At 52.8% G+C, this 21,426-nt stretch overlaps 1 protein-coding gene across 3 annotated transcripts in view; it reads left to right on the top strand.

Annotated features, from left to right (window-relative positions):
* mtcl2 (microtubule crosslinking factor 2) overlaps positions 1 to 20,601 on the top strand; it is a 55,738-nt gene extending 35,137 nt beyond the window's left edge. For 2 of the 3 annotated variants that reach the window (XM_062540892.1, XM_062540889.1), the window contains exons 5-13: positions 986 to 2,386; positions 4,095 to 4,250; positions 7,689 to 7,823; positions 9,484 to 9,714; positions 10,256 to 10,402; positions 12,148 to 12,318; positions 15,952 to 16,218; positions 17,862 to 17,932; positions 18,233 to 20,601. In XM_062540892.1, the coding sequence (XP_062396876.1) occupies positions 986 to 2,386; positions 4,095 to 4,250; positions 7,689 to 7,823; positions 9,484 to 9,714; positions 10,256 to 10,402; positions 12,148 to 12,318; positions 15,952 to 16,218; positions 17,862 to 17,932; positions 18,233 to 19,871 (4,218 nt within the window). In that variant the 3' untranslated portion in view covers positions 19,872 to 20,601. The remainder of the gene's footprint in view (positions 1 to 985; positions 2,387 to 4,094; positions 4,251 to 7,688; positions 7,824 to 9,483; positions 9,715 to 10,255; positions 10,403 to 12,147; positions 12,319 to 15,951; positions 16,219 to 17,861; positions 17,933 to 18,232) is intronic. The other variant, XM_062540891.1, reaches the window with a different exon arrangement.
* Positions 20,602 to 21,426: the final 825 nt, after the last annotated feature.

Raw genomic sequence — 21,426 nt, 5'->3', positions numbered from 1 at the left:
TAGCAAAAAAAACAACCATTCAGTTAACCATAAATGCATGACTTCATATCACAACATAATATCGATGTTAGGTTATAAAATAAACTAAGCCTAGTTTGCCTTTGGACTGTTCAAGAGCTCCATGCTGGTGTGTTATCTATGATCAGTTTGGAAATTGTCCTTACTGTTTAACAACACTCATGTCTGGTTCAATTACCACCTAGGAACCTCCACCTAATTTAGCAACCTACATAGCAGAGTAACCACTATGAATACCCTATGATAAACCTAACAGCTATCTCAATTACCCTGGCAACAATATAGAAATCATCGCAATCACCCTAGTAATGTTAGCAAAGACCACTTTCCATTCAATTCAACTTTCCATTTCCACTTTCTCTCCATTCATTTACTTCCAACTATTTATTCCTTCATTAAACTGTCCTCCTATCAACATCCATTAATCTACCTATACATCCAATAAACTATTTGTCTATCAACATTCATTAAACTATCTGTCTTATCAACATCCATTAAACTGTCTACCTCTACACAGCCCTTAAACTATGTCTGTTAAACTATTGTCTATCAACATCCATTAAACTGTATCAACATCCATCAATATCTGTGTGTAATTCAATTGCTACTTAGCAACCTCCATAGCAAGCAGCTCTAAAAATACATAACTTATAACAACATACTGTAAATTACACAACATGTAAATCCTCATTCGCTCACTTTTACTCCATCTCTCTTTTTAAATATTATTTGTGTTAACTACAAATTATATGTTACATTTCATTTTTGGCATTTTCATGCACTGGTAATTCCTTGGAATTGCATTTCTAGTTATTATTATTATTACTATTACTCTTTGCCCATCTATGCTTTTATCTGCTATGATTACTGTTTGGTTTTTGTTTATGTAAAGCACATTGAATGACCTCTGTGTATGAAATGTGCTATATGAATAACCTTGACTTGACTCTGCTCTTGACCTCCACAGGCCGAGGACAGCTCGGACCTCAAGTGCCAGCTGCACTTTGCCAAGGAGGAGTCGGCGCTCATGTGCAAGAAGCTGACCAAGCTGGTGAAGGAGAGCGAGAGCATGCGCGAGGCACTGGGCAAGTACCGCTCGCTCTACGGCGAGGTGGACGCGGCGCTGACCGTGGAGGAGGTGGCCGAGTCGCCGCACACGCGCGAGGCCGAGGTGCGCGTCCACCTCAAGCTGGTGGAGGAGGAGGCCAACCTGCTGAGCCGCCGCATCGTGGAGCTGGAGGTGGAGAACCGCGGCCTGCGCGCCGAGATGGACGACATGAAGACCCAGGACATGGGCCCCGGGGGCGGGCTGGGGCACGGCGGCGGAGGGGGTCTGCTGGTGCTCCAGGGCGCGGAGAATGTGATGGAGCTGCAGCGCCACCTACAGTTCGTGGAGGAGGAGGCGGAGCTGTTGAGGCGCTCGCTGATGGAGCTGGAGGAGCAGAACAAGCTGCTGATGAACGAGCTCAACCGCTACAAGTCCGAGCTGCCGCCTGTGCCGCTTCCGCCATCGTCCGCCAACGGAGAGCCCGACTCTCTGGCCGCCACATCCCCGAGCCCGACGATCGCTCCGCTCCCGGACGAGGGAGGGGGGGTCGGCGAGCCGGTCGGCGAGGAGCTGGCGTCGGCGCGGCTCCAGATCGGCGAGCTGAGCGGCAAGGTGAAGAAGCTGCAGTACGAGAACCGCGTGCTGCTGTCCAACCTGCAGCGCTGCGACCTGGCGTCCAGCCAGCGGCCGGCGCTGGAGACGGACGCCGAGGCCGGCGACTCGGCCGAGTGCGTGCCCAGCGAGGGCCTCCGCGAGGGCCCCGTCGGCGGCGAGGGCAACGAGGAGGACGAGCGCCGGGGACCCTCCGAAGGGGACAAGCCCGTGCCCGGCCTCGGCCTGGGGCTCCTGATCTCGGACTGCGGGCACGCCAGCGCCCCCTGCCTGCTGAAGGACCGCCAGGCGCTGTTGGCCGTGCGCGAGCAGGCGCAGCTGGTCTCCACAGCGATCCAGCTGCTCACCTCGCCCGACTCCAACTGCCTCCTGTCCCTGGACTCGTCCGACAGCCTCTACCGGAAACTGTCGGACGACGACGACGACGCGGCCGAAAACGTGATCCTGGAGAAGAGTCCTCCTACTCCGCCGAGCGACCTGGCCCTCGTGGAGGCCCTGCGGGGTCGTCTGCGTGCGCTCCAGTCCCAGCTGCAGGCCTTCGTGGAGCGCGTGGAGGCGCTGGATAACTCCCCGGGGAGGGAGCAGGTGGAGGGGGCCTCCCCGCAGCCCCTGCTGTCCGAGTCCGGGGACCCCGCGGTGGGCTTGCCTCCTGCCTCGGCCCCCTGCCTCTCCGAGAGCCCTGGCAGGGCCATCACGAGCGAACAGAAGGTAAGTGCTGAACCCCCCCCTCCCCTCCCTCATCTCCTCTACATTTAGATTGGTTTCTTTGGTGTTCCCGCTTGGCCTTTTATTGTCGGAGCTCCCCATCCCTATCCCTCTATTCTGTGGCAAGTTTTTGTTCCCCCCGTTTTTGTGGCTGTGCCTTGTGAACCATGCCGAGGCTTACTAACCCCCCCACCCCCCTCCCCTCCCCCTTCACCCTCCCCTCCCCCCTCCCTCACTCTCTGGCTGCCATGTGTGCCTGCTGCCTCCCCGCTATGCTAAGCCTGCATGCTGCTGTCCACCGCTGGACGACCACGTAGAGAATAAGTGCCATGGCCTCTACTGGAGTAGCCAAAAACGCAATGTCATCTCCATCTGTATTCTGTCAAGTAAGCTCATGACGCATACGTGATGTAGTGTGTCTGGAGTCTGGAGGCACAAAACATCAATTCCAATCGGACCAGAACACGAATGTTGATCCCAAACTACAGTATGGTAATAGCAGAGATATGGACAAGCGCTATCTGTTGGCATTGGCATACTTTGAGCATTCGGGGTCTGTGTGTTGTGTTGTGTTGTAGAGGGGTCAAGTCTGAACCATGTGATGACCTCATAGTCCCCATGAACATAGATATATATATGTCTATGCCCATGAACTATAGCTCATCACATAAAAGTCAGAGTCTCCTAATTGATTGATCAAATATGCAGTGAATTTGTGTGTTCTCGTTTGTGTGTGTGTTATGTGCTGGTTGTCGTAGTGTGTGATTATATTTATGTTTGGACGTTGGAAATGTGAATGGTCAGTGGTCGTAGTGGAGATGTGCGGTCAGGTAACCGGGCGATATGATGTGGCACTGCTGGCTCTTGATCTGTGCTGATTGTTAGAACTCCACTAGAGGCCCACTTCAGATAGCTCTCTCCCCCTCCCCCCCTCTCTCTCACTGCATGGGCTCCATGACTTGTGCTCTCTTCCGCATCTCGGCATCCTCATCTCCTCTCCTCCTCCTCCTCCACCTCCTCATCTCCTCTCCTCCTCCTCCTCTTCCTCCTCCTTCACCTCCTCATCTCATCTCCTCCTCCTCCTCCTCCTCTTCATCCTCCTCCCTCATATCCTCCACCTCCACCTCTTCATGTCTCTTTTTTAATTCATTTTTTACACCTGTCTCCCCTTCTGTATCACCTCTGCCTGACCCCCCCCAACACACAACCCCCCCCCACCCCACCGTCCCTCCGTCCCTCCACTGTGTCCTGTCCCTGCAGCTGTTGCTTGCCCTCCTCACGGTTCTGTGGGTTCTGTCCCCCATGCTGTCCTACTCCACGGTGGCCAAGCTGTTTTTCCTTTACATACTTTTCTTTGTCCTGTGAGTTTTCTTTTCCACTGTGCCGCTCGAGGGAACACACTTTGTTTCTGTCTTTTTTTTTTTCATTTTCTTTTTCTTTTTGTTCTCTTGTTTTCTTTTTTTTCTTGTGTCGTTCTTTCCCAAATTTGTCTCTTCCTGTCCTGCTGCTACCTTGTCATCCTTTTCGCAACAATCCCTGACAACTGTGTCCATCCCATAATGCCACCTCCACACCTCCCTTCCTCTGTCTCTTCCTCTCTTCCTCTCTTCCTCTCTTCCTTCTCTCACATGTCCTGTCCTTTGCCATTCTCTCGTCTTTTTTTGTCGTGTTTTTATTTTTTCATTAACTTGCCCATGCATGCATGCAACAGTCCGACTTTAGGGACCAATCAGAGCGGGAGGTCAAAGGTCAGGAAGCCTGTCTCAGCAAATCAGAGGAGGAGGAGGGCGGCGGCCACCTAGACAGCAACAGGAGCCAGGACGCCCGTGACCAAGACCTGGACACAAAGGAGACCAACAGGGCTCTGGTAAGTTCCCATCACCATTCTGGCGGACATGTTGGCCGGTCCCATGTGAGCAGGCTCTCCCTCCTACTTCCTCCCCCTGATCCCAGCGTGGCGCTGCGGGGCTAATCATGCGGCCATCACACTTCTGTTTACAATGACATCATTTCCCCCTCGCGGCGGCCAAAGAGGAAGCGGCCCGCCGCTTGTGTTTGTGTGACCTTTTGATATCGGCGTTTCCATGGCAACAAAGGCCGGCGAAAAAAAAAAGCGAGCGGCCTGCTAAAGCGATAGAGTGGGTTGAGAGAGGAGCACAATGGGGCACACTGACCTCCACACGGCGCTGACCTATTAAAAGGCCCCCCCCCCCCCCCCGCTTTACCCACGTGGCACGTCCCACGGGATGCCCCATTGTTTACCACACAGGTTTGTAAACACTGTGGCCTGGCCGTGACTTCTCCAAGTCCTGCTGCCGTGGAAAATACGCATTGCTGGCCAATTATTAGAATTCGCTAATAATCACTGAGGAAATGGTCGAGTGAGACACACAACTTAGAACACTGATAGCCGTTTGGCGTTTTTTTTTTTTTTTTAAAGGACTATCTCTCTGCTGACGCCGACAGCTTTGAGAACCCTAAATGCAATTACCCCAAGCGAAAGCAAAGGGCTTTAAATCCTGCTTTAAAAAAAAAAAAAGTTAGAGTCGACAAAAAGCGGGGGAGAGGAAAAAGAAGATAAAAGAAAATTGGCCCTGTGAAACCACTGCGGTTTGATTTGATCAAACCCAAAGCAACTAGAGCAGAGAGGGAGAGAGAGAGAGAGAGAGAGAGTGACAGAGAGAGAGGGAGAGAGAGCCCAGGTCTCAGATTGGCCCATTACTTTAAAGCGTGACAGGGATCAGCCCTATCCAGCCCTGGCAATCTGGCTGTATCGGCCCAAGCCCCTTTACACGTCAGACCGCTCCACAGGCGCTCTCAATCACCGCCGCTCTGCCCCGACCAGTCCCTGTGCTGACGCGAGTCTCTGTGTGTGTGTGTGTGTGTGTGTGTGTGTGTGTGTGTGTGTGTGTGTGTGTGTGTGTGTGTGTGTGTGTGTGTGTGTGTGTGTGTGTGTGTGTGTGTGTGTACCTGTCGGGCTGGGTGACGGGTGTGTGGGTGTGTGTGTGTACCTGTCGGGCTGGGTGACGGGTGTGTGGGTGTGTGTCTGTACCTTTCGGGGTGGGTGAGGGGTGTGTGTGTGTGTGTACAGAGTACTAGAGTACAGGGTGGCAGAGACCATGGCAGGGGCACTCACTAGAGTACAGGGTGCCAGATGCCATGGCAGGGGACTCACCATTTACACATCAGGACACTGTGAAATGTCAAGGTCACATCAGGGTCAGGAGCCTTCAGTGATCACATTGGTTCAACCTAAATCGGTTGGACATGTACGAAGGATTCCTGACCAGTTTGAACTGGTTTTCCTCTGTTGTGTGTTTGGCCTCTTATAAAGGAATGTCAGTCCTGGGAATGGGTCATTAGAGGACCATTTGCTACCAGTAAAGGTCTTCATCTAAGGGTTAAGTTGGGAAGGCATTATGGATTAGACCAGACACAGACTCCATGTGTGTGTGTCAACAGGCCGTATTCTCCTGCAGCAGGGTTTATTGTCTCTGTGAGAGGGAGGATATCAGTCCATCGCTGATTGACTGGCTGCAATATCTATGTGAAGCCCCACAAACCGAAATGTCACTTCAACTAAGACAGAGCATCACATATCCTCATAGGGCCTCTTTGACTCCCTCACCTTGTGGAGGAAATTGAGGCTGTCAGTCAAGCGCTGCGTTGGGAGTAGACTCAGGTGAGGGTTGGTGGGGTGGAGGTGGTGGAGGAGGAGGTGGTGGTGGAGGAGGTGGTGGAGGAGGTGGTGGTGGAGGTGGTTGGTGAAGGGACTGAGGAGAAATGGAGACACTCACTCATTCATTGGCCAGAGTTATTGCGGTGTGCATCTTAGGCGGAGGAGAAGAAGCCAGCAAATGGATCTGGAGGGAGTGGAGCAGAAGCAGCGTGCGGTTAAGGTGGCGAGAGAGAAGAGGCTCAGTGTGGCTCACCTGGAGTCCTCACACATCACTCGTCTGCTCCACCGTGTCAGCTAAAACGCATCTCAAACCCCCAAAGAACATTAACTAGCAGAGAGTAAAATCACATCCCTCCGTCTCTTTCTCCCTCTCCCTCTCTCTCTCTTTCTCTCTCTCTCTCCCTCTCTCTCTCTCTCTCTTTCTCTCTCTCTCTCTCTTTTTCTCTTTATTTCTCTCTGGTGGTGGGTGACTCCTCTCGTGAAATCGAGTTAGGCAAACAAGTGTGACCGTGCGGGAGTGTGTTTTCTACAGAAACCCAGAGACTCGATTATGATTGGGAGCGCTCACCTCCTGACCCCCTGGCCCCAACCTCCCAGCACAAAGCAGAGCCTTCACGCTAGAGCACAACAAACAATCATCTCCCAGCGCCACCACACACACACACACACACACACACGCGCACACACACACACACACACACACACACACACACACACACACACACACACACACACACACACACACACACACAAATATCACTGCAGCTCCATGACCAAGAGATTAAGTAATTAAAGGGCTCTTTATGCATTCCTCTGGATGGGCAGCAACACTGAGGTTTTAAATCCCCCCCCCCCCCCCACACACACACACACACACTGCCCAGAGGATATCAGGCCCTCCCACCCACTCAATTTCACGGACTCGCATTTAATCGGTCCTGTCCGAATGACATTTTGACGTTAAAAAAAGAGAAAGATAATTAAATCCACGGGATAGTGATTTCTGGTTCGGGCGGTGCGCTGTTAGTTACTGTGCTGGCCAGACTGGCCTCAAGGCGCGGGGATGGGGGTGGGGGTGAAGGTGGGGGTGGGGTTGGCAGGGGGGTCGGAGGAGGGGACTAAGGGACGGATGTGGTCATTAGCTCTTTAGCCTGCTGAATCTCAGGCTCTGGGGCTGGTTCCTGTTTAATTGGGCCAGAAGTCGGGTGCGGTGCTCTGGGCCGATTAGGGACACTGGCAGACAGACCTCAAGTGTCCCAGAGCTGCTTCATTTGATTGGTCCGCTCGTGTTGATTGTGTGTGTTGCTCAGTATCTTGTGTTGTGTCTCCTGTATCAGTTCATCTCTAACCTTGTCTTATATTAAACATATTTTTAAATCCCTTCTTCTTTTTCTCTTCTTCCTGTTGTCCATCAATCCCCCCTCTATCTGTCTCTCCCGCTCTCCCGTTTCCCTCCGTCTCTCTCTCCCTCTTCTAACCCTCCTCTCTCCCCCTCTCTCTTTCTCTCTTCTCACTCTGTCTCGTTCATCTCTTCTTCCCTCTCTCTCTCTCCCTCCCTCTCTCTGTCTCCCTCCCTCTCTCTCTCTCCCTCTCTCTCTCTCTCTCCCTCCCTCTCTCTCTGTACAGCATGATGAGGTGGATGCTCTGCAGGCTCAGTTGTGTGAGGCCCGGCTGAAGACCGAGGGGGCCGAGCAGGAGCTCAACCTGGAGAGACAGGCCCGCCGAGACGACACACACGGCACCTCCCACAGGCTCAGCCAGGTAGCGCCCTACACACACACACACACACACACACACACATGTACTGTATACACACACACACACACACACACTTACTCACAAACACAAACACACACATGCTTATGCACAAACACAATCTCACACAATCTCACACACATCATGCTTATGCACACACACAATCTTTCACACACACACACACACACACACACACACACACACACACACACACACACACACACACACACACACACACACACACACACATTTTCAGCAGCTTACTCATAGACATATATACACACCACCTTCACTCTCTCACACCATCTTTAACAGGATCTGCTAAGTATAGATAAATGCACACACGTACACAGTATGCTATACTTGCACCAAGTCTCTCTAACACACACACAACACACACACGCATCCCTATCCATTCAGCACCTTACATAGGCGTAATTTTATTAGACACAGATATACCTTTGCACATACACACACACACACACACACACACACACACAGCCTCTGTACTCTGCACTCATCCTTGCTCACTTGCACAGTCCACACACAGCACACACAGCTAGATCAGTATCTGGTAGTTGTCTTATCTGAGTAAGTGTTCTGCCAACATCCATAAAGAGAAAGGATCTCTCAGAGTTGTTATTGTACTCCCACCTCCTAATACTGACACTCTAGATTTGAGATAACGAAAGATCCATAATCATAACAGCCAAACCCAGACATATGGGTGACATAACTCATAATACATACTTATCACGCTGACTGCCTATACAGAATTGTTCTAAATGCATATACTGAATTATAGTCCCCAAGGCCCAGTTCAGTCTGTACAACACAACACTTCAGTACCAGTGGCATGAGGCTTATCTCACTGCGCTCTGTCCTGTCCGACGTCTGGTTATGCAAGACGGAAAATATGGCAGTTTAGCACCGCCAGTGAGTGCGCCGCGGCCAGTTCGCTCTGTTCTGTCCAGAGTCCAGCTGTGGCAGATTGCATATCTGGCCACTCTCTCTCTCGCCGCATATGTGCTTATAGTGCACTTTGCACGTAGACGGGACATGTGAGGCAGATGTTCCGGCAGGCAGACACCTTCAGAGATTTTTTAAATGCACTGAGCTTGCAGATGCTGCTGACTGCTCATGCATGAACTCTTTAACTCTATGTGCAGTGCCCCCTCCCCCCACTCTACCCCCACCCCCCCGACTGACGTCCCTCTCTGTCCCTCTCATTTCCTCCCCCCATATCTCTTCCTCTCCATCGCCGGCCTAATTCTGCTCTCTCCATGTGAACGCTGCCTCCTCCTGTGCTATATTGAATTCAGTTGCTTTGTTAGTAGGATTGTGTACACAGGGTAAACAATGTAAATATAAATAACAATAAAAAGACAACACAAACTTTTGTTATATTACATTGAGGGGATGACAAGAAGAATACATTAATGTATTATTGATACTCTTAACAGCCGTTTTGAACTCCTGCTTGTTATTTCATATTTATGCAATACAGTATGTGTTGAGTTATGTTGTTATGTTGTAGTGAATAATTGTTGTGTCTACGCTTTATCTACCACTCAGGGAGATGCTATATAGTTTGTGGGTGACCTTAAAATCGTATTTTTATCGTTATATTTGGACCTAATTAAAGTGTCCCTCTGTGTGGGTGCAGTTGCAGGAGGAGCATCAGAAGGCCCTGGTGCGGCGGGACTTCCAGCTGCAGAGCCTGAGCCTCCAGACGCGTCTGCAGCAGAAGTTCTGGAGCCAGGAGCGGAACCGGCTGGTGCAGGAGGCCCAGCAGCTCAAGCAGAGCCTGCTGCTGCTCAGCCTCAAGCTGCGCTGGTTCCTCAAGCAGTGGCGCCTGGGCAAGAAGCTGGAGGGGGACGCCAAGGACATCCTGGAGGTCAGCACCAGGCCGGACTTACTGTAGCAACAGAGGTGGAAAACTCCAGCCTCAGAGAGTCAAAGTCTGATCATGTATTGGTTCTACCTGTGCACTTAGCAAAGTTGATCTCATCAATTAGCTGCTCTACCCGTAGCTGAAGAGTTGTGCTAATTAGAATCAGCTGGTTTAAATGAATGGTTGGCACAGGTACAGTATGTGGTAGGACTTTTACTTTATGGAACTGGATTTTTCCACCTCTGCTTAACAACATTATGTTGTGCTGGGAGTTCAGTTCAGCTCCAACACCTGTCCTCTGTTAGCTTTCTAGCCACAACCTAGAGTGAACTGGTGTTCTATTGAATATGACTAATGTCATCATTAGGGCCCAAGCACTGTAGGAGCAGGTTGTGGAACCCTAGGAGACCTTTTGTTATTATTATTATTATTATTATTATTAATATTATTATTATTATTAGGGCCTGAGGTGAATATGACTAATGTGATTATTAGGGACTGTGAGAGTGAGAGGGTAAAACAGTGCGTTGTGTGTGTGGTGCAGGTGGGTAATGTGAAGGACCTGTGCCTGCTGCTGGAGGAGGAGGCCCTTAGCCCTCACCAGGGCGACAACAAGATGGCCGCCGCTGAGGAACAGCCCCTGAGCCCCACCACTAAAGAGCACTGCCTGCTGGACAAGAGCTTCAAACAGGTACACCCACACTCCCTCACTCACCTGTCAAACAGGTACACCCACGCTCACCTCTCAAACAGGTACACCCACGCTCACCTCTCAAACAGGTACACCCACGCTCCCTCCCTCACCTCTCAAACAGGTACACCCACACTCCCTCACAGGTACACCCACGCTCCCTCCCTCACTCACCTGTCAAACAGGTACACCCACGCTCACCTCTCAAACAGGTACACCCACGCTCACCTCTCAAACAGGTACACCCACGCTCACCTCTCAAACAGGTACACCCACACTCCCTCCCTCCCTCACCTCTCAAACAGGTACACCCACACTCCCTCCCTCCCTCACCTCTCAAACAGGTGCACCCACACTCCCTCACAGGTACACCCACGCTCACTCACCTGTCAAACAGGTACACCCACGCTCACCTCTCAAACAGGTACACCCACGCTCACCTCTCAAACAGGTACACCCACGCTCCCTCACTCACCTGTCAAACAGGTACACCCACGCTCCCTCCCTCACTCACCTGTCAAACAGGTACACCCACACTCCCTCACCCACCTCTCAAACAGGTACACCCACGCTCCCTCACCCACCTCTCAAACAGGTACACCCACACTCCCTCACTTACCTCTCAATGGGACCTGTGTTGTGTTGACCAATCGTGCCGAGCCCGCAACTTGCAGCATCTTGGATTGATTGGGAGGCGGGCTTGCTAGCAAGGAGACTAAGTACATCCTGTGCATATATATACTGTACACCATACATGGGAACAGTGCAATGTACTGCCTTGGCTATTTTTGGCTGTTGTCATTGATGTGCCTTTGTGCAGGTAGTGGTGCATATCTGGGGTTGTACTTCATGTGTAACATACATCCGCATTGCTCTCTTTTACAGCATGCTTCACTCTATGTAGAGATCAGGGGAACCAGAGCCATCTGTAGCTACATGGCTCCGAGGGGAATGCTCTACATTTCATTGTACAACTGTGTAGTGACAAGAAAGGCATTCTATTCTATTCTATTCTATTCTATTCTATTTAAGCAATAAGCCCCGAGAGCCGTAATTTACACTGATTTTGGAACATGGGGCGTTGTTAGGTACAACGCGCAAGTGGGTTCTATTGTGTTCTATTCTATTCTAAGACCCATAGGTGCTAGTTAAGTGTATTTCACTAGTACGTCTCTTTAGGCATCAAGAGGGTGGTTTACTTAGCGTACCGACTGCACACCCTCGGTACCATCTGGCTACGGTTATACCCAACAGCCCATGCCGTGGCCTTTTGCCCTGGTACACTGGCTCTCCCTGTAGCCCAGAGCAGGCCTGAATTCCACACCACACGTGCTTCCCATTTAGACTCAACTTAAGATCTAGGTCACCGAGATAAAACAACACAGCCTGTCCGCACATTAGCCCATGACCAGTCTAACGTCCACCATCAAGGGTATAGCTTACACACACACATTTGAGCTCACTGTGTGTGTTACTGCGTGTGTTTGTGTTTGACCCCTGGTTGTCCAGTCCTGTGGTGGTGACCGATGGTGACCGGTGGTGACCGGTAGCTTGCACACACAGATTTGAGCTCAACTGTGTGTGTTACTGCGTGTGTTTGTTGACCCTTGGTTGTCCAGTCCTGTGGTGGTGACCGGTAGCTTGCACACACAGATTTGAGCTCAACTGTGTGTGTTACTGTGTGTGTGTGTTGACCCTTGGTTGTCCAGTGCTGTGGTGGTGACCGGTGCTCTGGTGTCCCCCAGCAGAACGGCGGTGTGAGCGGGACTCTGGCGGAGCTGCAGGGTGCGCTGCAGGACCTGAGCGTGGAGCTGCGCGAGGAGAGGCAGGGATCGCAGGAGCTCACGCAGCAGTTCGCCAAGGCCAAGGCCTCCTGGGAGGTGGAGCGCACCGAGCTCAAGAGCCTCATCACTCAGGTGAGCCACTGACCACACACGCACACCGTCACACAGGTGAACTGGCCCACTCTCCACAGGTCACACAGGTAAATTGGTCCACTCTCTACAGGGTCATGCAGGTAAACTAGCCCAGTCTCTACAGGGTCACACAGGTGAACTAGCTCATTCTCTGCAGGTCACACAGGTAAATTGGCCCACTTCTCTGCAGGTCACGCAGGTAGACTGGCCCACTCTCTGCAGGTTACACAGGTAAATTGGCCCACTCTCTACAGGGTCACACAGGTAGACTGGCCCACTATCTACAGGTCACACAGGTAAATTAGCCCATTCTCTACAGGGTCATGCAGGTAAACTGGCTTAATGCCGACAGGTCAGACAGGTGAACTGGTAAAGCCAGTAGGTTGCAGGAGATACTGTAGATCCAGATGCTGCTAAGGTGAGCGGTTCCAACTGTAGCGATGCTGTGGCGTTTATGATGACTTAGTTATCAGCCGGGCCCAGGGGCATCTCATCTGTAGTCTGAGCACAGCACAACTCTGATTGTCTTTGGAAATCCCATATTGAGTCAACTGTTAATTTCAAGCTAAGCACCCGGATAGTTGGTATTTTCACTGTGCTCTTTTAGATTCCACTCCTTGTGTTTCAGAGCATAATTACCAAATCCCTGAACAAACAAGAGCCTTTTCCAGGGACTCCAGTTTACTACCTGGGAGTTGTCTTGAACTCGGAGCCATTAACTACAGTTGGCACGACAAGAATAAGTGTCCTCCACCTTTGCATCGGAAGTGTGCGATGACCAAATGTGTAGTAGCTAATATGCGGAAAAAACCTTAATGGCCGCCGGATCAAATGTCACCAAAAGCAAGACAAACGAGAGGGGCGTAGATGTGGAGTTGAAATGAAATGTTTTCCACGAGAGATCCAGTAGACCGAGAGTTGTTTGGCTGAGCAATCGCTTTGAAGAGTCATTTATAATCGGCCTGTCACCTGCGATGCGTGGCCTTTCACACAAACCTTCCCAGTGTGTGTGTGTGTGTGTGTGTGTTTGTGCCCGTAGATGCCTGTATTTGTGTCTTTGTGTATGTATGTGTCTGTGTGTGTGTATTTATGTGTGTGTGTGTGTGTGTGTGTGTGTGTGTGTGTGTGTGTGTGTGTGTGTGTTTGTGCCCATAGATGCTTGTATGTGTGTCTTTGTGTATGTATGTGTCCGTGTGTGTGTATTTATGTGTGTGTGTGTGTGTGTGTGTGTGTGTGTGTGTGTGTGTGTGTGTGTGTGTGTGTGTGTGTGTGTGTGTGTGTGTGTGTGTGTGGTGTGTGTGTGTTGCCACCACTGCCTAGAGCCAGGCTCTGGTGGTGAGAGATGAGTTTAATATGGGCGCCCTCGGAGAGACACGCTCATAACCACAGCCTCCGTAATGACTCTAATTAACAGGCAGGCTGACGAGCCGAGACCAGACAGATCCGTCCTCAACAGGCCAGACACAGGAGGAGGAGGAGATGGGAGGAGATGGGGGGAGATGGGGGGAGGGGTGGCGACAGAATGGGGGGATTTTAGTAAACACCACGGCAACAACACAGGAAGATAATAGAGATAAGACAGTTGAATAAATCAGAAGGAACAGAGCGCATCTGTCTTTGTGTTGGGGTTGAAATGAGCCGCTGGTGTGTCTACACTCTCCCATAACGTAAGTGACTAAGAGCTCGTGCCCAGACTGTTTATTCCCACTGGGCCTTCAGTGGCACTAGCAGATCTGGAGCTGTGGCCGGGTCAGGCTTTACGAGCCGGACTGGGTCAGTCTCCACCTTCTCCGGCAGCTTCCTTCCTCCCTGGCACTCCCTTGCCTTTTCCCTCCCTCCCTCCCTCCTTCTCTCTCTACCTCCCTCTCTCCCTCTCTCCCTTCGTCCCTCTCTCCCTGGTTTTTGTTTGTCTCGTTCCAAGGCAGGCTGCCCGTGCCAGGCGGTTCGGAGCCAGGGCCCACACGTGGACGAGTCCCAGCCCGTGTAGAGCTGCCTCTGGGGCCCATGTGAACAGGGTCAGCCTCAGGAGAGCTGCCTCTATCAGAGCCCATCTTCCAGCTCCTGTCTGAGAGGAGACTGACTATTTGTGACATTTATATGATAGTTTACTAGCAGCCTTACTGCCAGATAGAAAATTAAAGGGCCTAATGGCTTTAATTTCCTGCTGTTGCATGCTGGTTTCAGTCCACATTATTTTTACATTTCATCAATAAAGTCATTTTTTGGGGGGGGGGGGGGGGGTGAGCACTGGTGGTGGTGGGGCATTTATTACAAGGGGAGTTAGAGTTATTAAAGGGGACCCAGAACTGAACATTTTTCTGTGTGCTGTGGTTAAATGGACCAGGACTGGATACCATCTCTGGTCTATTAACGGCTCTTTTTTCTGGTGTCCCCGGTGTCATCCCGTCAGCGTCGCTGCCTCCCAACCTAGATGGGCACAGCTGGCACCAATCCCTCAGTCTGGCGGAGGGAGGTGGTGCCAATCTCCGCAGCGTGGCACTCGAGCAAAATGGCATCAAAAGAGCAGCTGTTGGTGTACACAACACTCCACCATTGCCCGCGACTACAAAAGGCCCCTCATAGCTCACGTTCATGTCAGTGAACGATCACCGGGTGTGAAGGACGATAGATCGAGCCCAGACTGTAGTGCGCTGAGAGATTCCTCACCTCGGTATCCTCAAATGCCCCCTCGGGCACCAGAGCCATATTGGAGAACACGAGAGTTCATTAATGACCAGCTATCGCTGCTAATTGCAAACAAACAGAGAGAGAAATCGTTCCTTTGCCATGCAGTCGGCCGAGAACCGTTGGATCGGCGCGTTTTCGCCGGTTGCCAGGTTTGACCCGCAGCTTTGCTGGAGCCTGGAGCACTGGCATGGCGCTTGCCTCTCGCTCACACGCAATTGATGGGCCTCCCAGAAGGCTGCGAGACTTTAATAGCCCAGCTGACACGAGCTCGTAAAAAAGAGAAAAGCATGAGCACTGGCTGGGGCTTTTGAAGCCGTGCTTGATGGAGGCGGAGGCGGAGGCCAGAGGGTTCATGTGAGGTGAGAGGGGAAGGGAGGGGGTGGAGGTGGAGGTGGAGGTGGAGGTGGAGGACAGGGTGGGGTGGGGCGGAGAAGGAGCATTTTTCTTTTCATTTTCCAGCCCTTCATGTCTGAGAGGCGCTTTATCGCCAGCGCAGTAAAAGATGGATTATTAGTCATGTGGCACCAGAGTTTTACAATCAGTTGGGCACAATTTATTTTTACGACGGTGATGATACGAGAGGAATGTTCTGCAGAATGTCACTAAATGTTTTTTTGTTGGTTTTCTCCATCTGCTGTTACAATGGGAGGGTATTATTGTATGTGGCTTAGCGACAAACTTTGATAAGTTGACAAAGTCATAAACCTCCTTAGAGAAGAGCCATGTGTCTTCATTTTGCTCACAGAATGAGGTCATAGGACTCTTCTGTTTAGACAGTTTACAGAGAACTTGCAGTTTACATCATGTTAACTCACCCAGGTTTGCTCACTAAACCACTTCCTTCTGAAAACCTCATCATCTCCGCAGGCCCCCCAGCTCTGAGTCTGACCACTGAAACCCTCACATCATCCGTGAATCTGACCGCTCCTCTCTCTCTGTCCTCAGCTGGAGGCCAAAGCTGGCAAAGCCGGCTCTCTGGCGGCGACGGGCGACAAGGAGCATCCAGACCTGAAGGGGGCGCTGAAGCGCGAGCGCGAGGAGCACCAGCACCTGCTGGCCGAGTCCTACGCGGCCGTCATGGACCTGACCCGGCAGCTGCAGGTGAGCGAGCGCGGCTGGGGCCGCGAGAAGCTGGACCTGATGGAGCGCCTCGGCCAGGAGCGCAGCCAATGGGAGCAGCGGCTGCGTGACGCCCACAGCAAGAGCACACAGGTCAGCACATGGCTAGGGGTCACGCCGTGGGGTCAAAGGTTATGAGGGCTCTTTGGAAGAGCGACCTTGTGCTTGATGTCTTTTGAGGTCTTGAGTTGCTCTGTTTCTCCTGCATTTGTGTAATTTGGTCAGAGACAGTGTACAGTGTGTGTGTCTTGAATTTCCCCTTGGGGATCAATAAAGTATCTATCTATCTATCTATCTGTGTGTGTGTGTGTGTGTGTGTGTGTGTGTGTGTGTGTGTGTGTGTGTGTGTGTGTGTGTGTGTGTGTGTGTGTGTGTGTGTTTGCCTCTGACCATATTTTCCATCTACAGTAGGTCTGTTTCCACTTTATTGCACATTGTCAGCACTGTTTCTCCCCTCTGTCCTCCATTTTCTTCCATTTCCTCCCACACCACACTGATGGCTCTCCTCCTTCTCCTCCTCCCAAGTCCACCTCCTCCTCCTCTTCCTCCTCCTCCTTCTTCTCCTTTACATCCTCATCCTCCTCCTCTTCCTCCTTCTGCTCCTTTCTCCATCTTCCTCCTCCTTTACATCCACCTTCTCCTCTTCCTCCTCCTCCTTCTCCTTTTTCTCCTCCTCCTTATCTTCCTCCTCCTCCTCCTCCTTCTCCTCTTCCTCCTCCTCCTCCTTGCTGGAGAATAGGCTGTCCTCATTGTCCTCTGTGCGGTGACAGATTACAGGTTACGGGCTGAGTGGCATGCCATTGCATCAGTCAGGGCTGTGGGGCAGCCTGCGGCCAGTCTCTCCCTGTACCGCCTGCCACTCCCTCAGCGCCAACTCACAGCGCCAGCTCACAGCGCCAGCTCACAGCCCTCTCCCTGGCCAGAGGTGTGGCGCAGACGTGCCAACCACAAGAGAGAGAGAGAGAGAGAGGGAGAGAGAAGGAGAGAGAGGGAGGGAGAGAGAGAGAGAGAGGGCGCTTACGATGCTTACGAGACACGCTCTGCCACTGTCTGTCTCCCCTCGGTGGGCTGCCTGATGTTCTTAAAGAGACGCCTCAGCTTATTTTGGCTTTGAGCGACTATATTTCCTTTTTTATAACAAAGGAGTGTTTTTTTTTGTGATCATGCTTCGGAGGGATTCATTGGGAGTCTCCCTATCGCAGTGAAGCAGCCAGACAAACAGAATGGGGAAGTCCAAAGCCCAGAGCACATCCTCTCACATCTCTCTATCTCTCTCTCCCTCCTCCCTGGGCTTCTCCTCTTATCTGTCCTCGACTTGTTTTATCTGTGCCTGTGTATTCACTGTCATGGAGTTCAGGGCCGCTCCCAACAGAGTAGTGGTTTGTTGGATGTTCGTAGTAAACATTGAAATGGACAGAGGAATTTGGAGTGCACTTGGTGAACCATAGATTCCCCCCCTCATCTTTCCTCACCCCCCCCCCCGCCCCCTTTGTCCACTTCCAGAAAGGATGTGGGTTCCTTTGTGTGACTTCATCTGTTTTTCTCTCTGTCTGTGTGTGTGTGTGTGTGTGTGTGTGTGTGTGTGTGTGTGTGTGTGTGTGTGTGTGTGTCTGTGTATGTGGAAACATCCTGAGTCAGCACAGTCACACGGTGCAGCGAACTCTCTGCGTGAGGGATGTAAATTCTAACACTCTTCTCTTTTCCTCTCTCTCTTCCTCCTCTCGTCCACCTTCCAGGCTGTGAGTGACCGGTCAGCCGAGAGGGGAAGCCCGTCTGACGCGGAGACCAATGGGGCGCCCATACAGAGGTGGGCTCTTCATTTGGCTTTGGATAAAAATAAGATATTATTTTGACTAAATTAAAGTCAGTGATGATGTTCATAAATTTGTTTGATTGTTTTATGTATCTATGTATTACGTGTAAAGCGCTTTGGGTTGCACTCTGTGCATGTTAAATGCGCTAGAATATATTTTTTTATCTCGGCTTCATTGAAAATGAGGGCTACCCTCAGTGACTCTCCGAGAATAAATAAAGGTTGAATGAATGAATGAATAAAATGCCGCCTGTGTTTCAGTGCTCTTTTTGACGGTCATTTCTTGTCGTTCAGGACCAAGTCCATCTCGTCCATTCTGGAGCTGGACGGCTGTCCCTTCGCTCCGGGTCAGGAGGTCAACGGCGTGCACGAGTCCTGCAAGCTGACGCTGCCGCCGGCCGACTCCTCGCCCCTTCTGGCCCGCACCGACCTGAGCGGCCTGAACCACAAGAACTGGACGTACCTGACCAGCGAGTGCGCGCCGCCCGAGCAGGCTGACCCCTTCAAGACGTGGGACTGCCCGGCCACCGGCAGCGCCAGCAGCTTCCCGGGTCTGGACGGCCCGCAGCGCAGCTACACGGCGCCGGACAAGACCGGCATCCGCATCTACTACAGCCCTCCGGCCGTGCGGCGCATGGAGGCCCGGTCAGCCAGGGGCAAGGGGCAGCAGCAGCAGCAGCAGGCCCAGCGCGGACACTCTTCGCGGGGAAGAGGAGAAGGAGGAGAGGGCCAGCCGTCGGTGTCGGCGCCAACGTCCAGCACCTCGCTGTCGTCCCCGGCGTCGTACGACCAGTGGCTGAGCACACTGTCGCAGCAGCACAGGGACCTGCTGGAGGGCCGGACCGGAGGTGGACCGTCCTTCCACGGCCTGGAGATCGCCGGGAACCTGAGCGACGACATGAAGGAGATGACCAACTGCGTGCGGCAGGCCATCCGGTCCAGCTCGCTGGAGAGGAAGTGCAGCAAGGAGGCGGGCGTCCAGACGGTGGGGGTCAGCAGCGCCGGCACGCAGACGGCTCAGCTGGTCAGCGTGGGCATGCAGACGGACGGCCCGGTGCTCGGCGGGCGGACGGGGCTGCACACCAAGAGCTGGTCGCCGCGCGCGTCCTCGTCCCTGGCCTCGGCGCGCTCGCGGCAGATCTCGTCCTCGCTGGAGAAGGTGGCCGGCCGCATCGAGCGCCCGTGCTGCTCGCCCAAGTACGGCTCGCCCAAGCTGCAGCGCCGCGTCTCCGCCTCGTCCTCGCGACTCGACGCCGCGTCCACCTCGTCGGCCGGCTCCTCGTCCGTGTCGCGCGACCGCTCCCTGTGGAGCCTCCACCAGCGCAGCGCCTCGTGCGGGTCGGCCTGGGCGCGCTCCACCACCACGCGCGACTCGCCGGTCCTCAGCGGCCTCAACGACGGCCTGTCCAGCCTCTTCAGCGTGGTGGAGCACGCCGGCAGCTCCGAGGCGCTCTGGAAGGCCGAGTTGGCATCCAGCCCCGCGCGACAGCCGCCCGCCGGGAAGCCCTCGTGCCCCAACCCGGGCGTCGGCCTGAGCCAGACCCAGACCCTCGGAGACTCCGCGTCGTTGGGCATTGGTGTGCCCGCGGGCGTCGGAGTTGCCGCCCACCGCTACGGCGCCGTGCAGGAGTTCATCCGCAACGTGTGCGGCCGCTCGCCCAGCGCCACCTCCACGGACGAGCCCAAGCCCGAGTGCCTCTCCGGGCTGCTGGCGGGCAGCGACAACGTCACCAAGATCGTCAACAAGCGCTTCATGAAGCCGGCGCGCGACGACCTGCCGCCCTCCACCCTCAGCAGAGAGGTCAGCCTGAGGGACAGCCTGCCCGGCAACGCCTCCGTCACCCTGGAGGTGAGCAGTGCCATGGCCGCGGTGTTCCCACGGTTACAGGCCCACACCACGCAACACCACGTCCACTACACGTACTACCACTGACACTCCCCACGTTCCCACGGTTACAGGCCCACACCACGCAACACCACGTCCACTACACGTACTACCACTGACACTCCCCACGTTCCCACGGTTACAGGCCCACACCACGCAACACCACGTCCACTACACGCACTACCACTGACCACCACATCCACTACACTACACTCCCCACGGGCGACTCTGAGGAAGACGCAGTGCGTTGAAACGTCCAGTCGATTGTACACAATAAACTAAGTTGTTAAGTAATCTGAGTGCGCTGGTCATCTCTGGGTTTAGTCTTTTTGAAGTACAGTAGCAGCCAGATTCTCCACTCCCCACGCGCTGTTGCCATCCACCATCAGAAACGCATTTCCAAAAAGCCTTTACTAAACACAATGAGATCAAGCATGTGTGGACAGCATGTTAGCCTACAGATTAGCGGCAGTTGGACTGGCCTGACTTCCTGGCACCTTACCAATCAGGTCTCATGGAATTGGTTCTACTAAGGGTTTAAGTGACCCATAAGTAGTCCAGGGCCAGAGTGCGTTGGCAAAGTGCTTTGGCGCGGTGCCTGTATATATTTCATACAGGGAGTGGGCTTGATGAAAATGCTTGTGCCTGCCACTGGCTGCCTTTCACTAACACAGTTTCTTTTTCCCTCTCTCCCTCTGTCTTTTTTCTCTCCTCTCTTCTCTTCTCTTCTCTCCTCTCCTCTCCTCTCCTCTCCTCTCCTCTCCTCTCCTCTCCTCTCCTCTCCTCTTCTCTCCTCTCCTCTCCTCTCCTCTCCTCTCCTCTCCTCTCCTCTTCTCTTCTCTTCTCTTCTCTTCTCTTCTCTTCTCTTCTCTTCTCTTCTCTTCTCTTCTCTACTCTACTCTACTCTACTCTACTCTACTCTACTCTACTCTACTCTGCTCTGCTCTGCTCTGCTCTGCTCTGCTCTGCTCTGCTCTGCTCTGCTCTACTCCTCTCCTCTCCTCTCCTCTCTTCACTCTTCTCCTCTCTCCTCTTTTCTCTGTCGTTCTCTCAGGACTCTGTTTGTGACTGTTCCTCTCAGTCTCTCACCTCGTGCTTGGCCCGGCCGTCCCGCTACACCGCCGCGCGCCACTCCCAGGGTCAGTGCAAGCACCGGCTGCCCGAGGGGACCGCGCCCGTGCCCACGGACGAGAAGGTGGAGCTCAGCGTGGTGGAGTAGCCGAGAGACCACACTGCCACAGCACACGCTAGCAGACCACCACACACACACACACACACACACACACACACACACACACACACACACACACACACACACATTCTTAGATGCGTTACACATTCACAAACTGCCACAAAACACACTGCCACACACAAAATACACTGCCATGTTTACAAATGCACACAAATGCTCACTGACACTTACCTGCATACATGTACATGTACATACACACACACACACACACACACACACTATACGCATGAACACACAGACGCACGCATGCACAGACACTGCTGTAAACACACAAAAACACTAAACACTGAGGAGCAAAGACTGCGCGCCCTCAGCCTGAAGCCCTCATGCTTCTCCATGCATAGACACCCT

This window comes from Sardina pilchardus, chromosome 7 (assembly GCF_963854185.1).
Source record: "Sardina pilchardus chromosome 7, fSarPil1.1, whole genome shotgun sequence".
Taxonomy (NCBI): domain Eukaryota; kingdom Metazoa; phylum Chordata; class Actinopteri; order Clupeiformes; family Clupeidae; genus Sardina; species Sardina pilchardus.
This window is presented reverse-complemented; position numbering and strand designations above follow the sequence as displayed.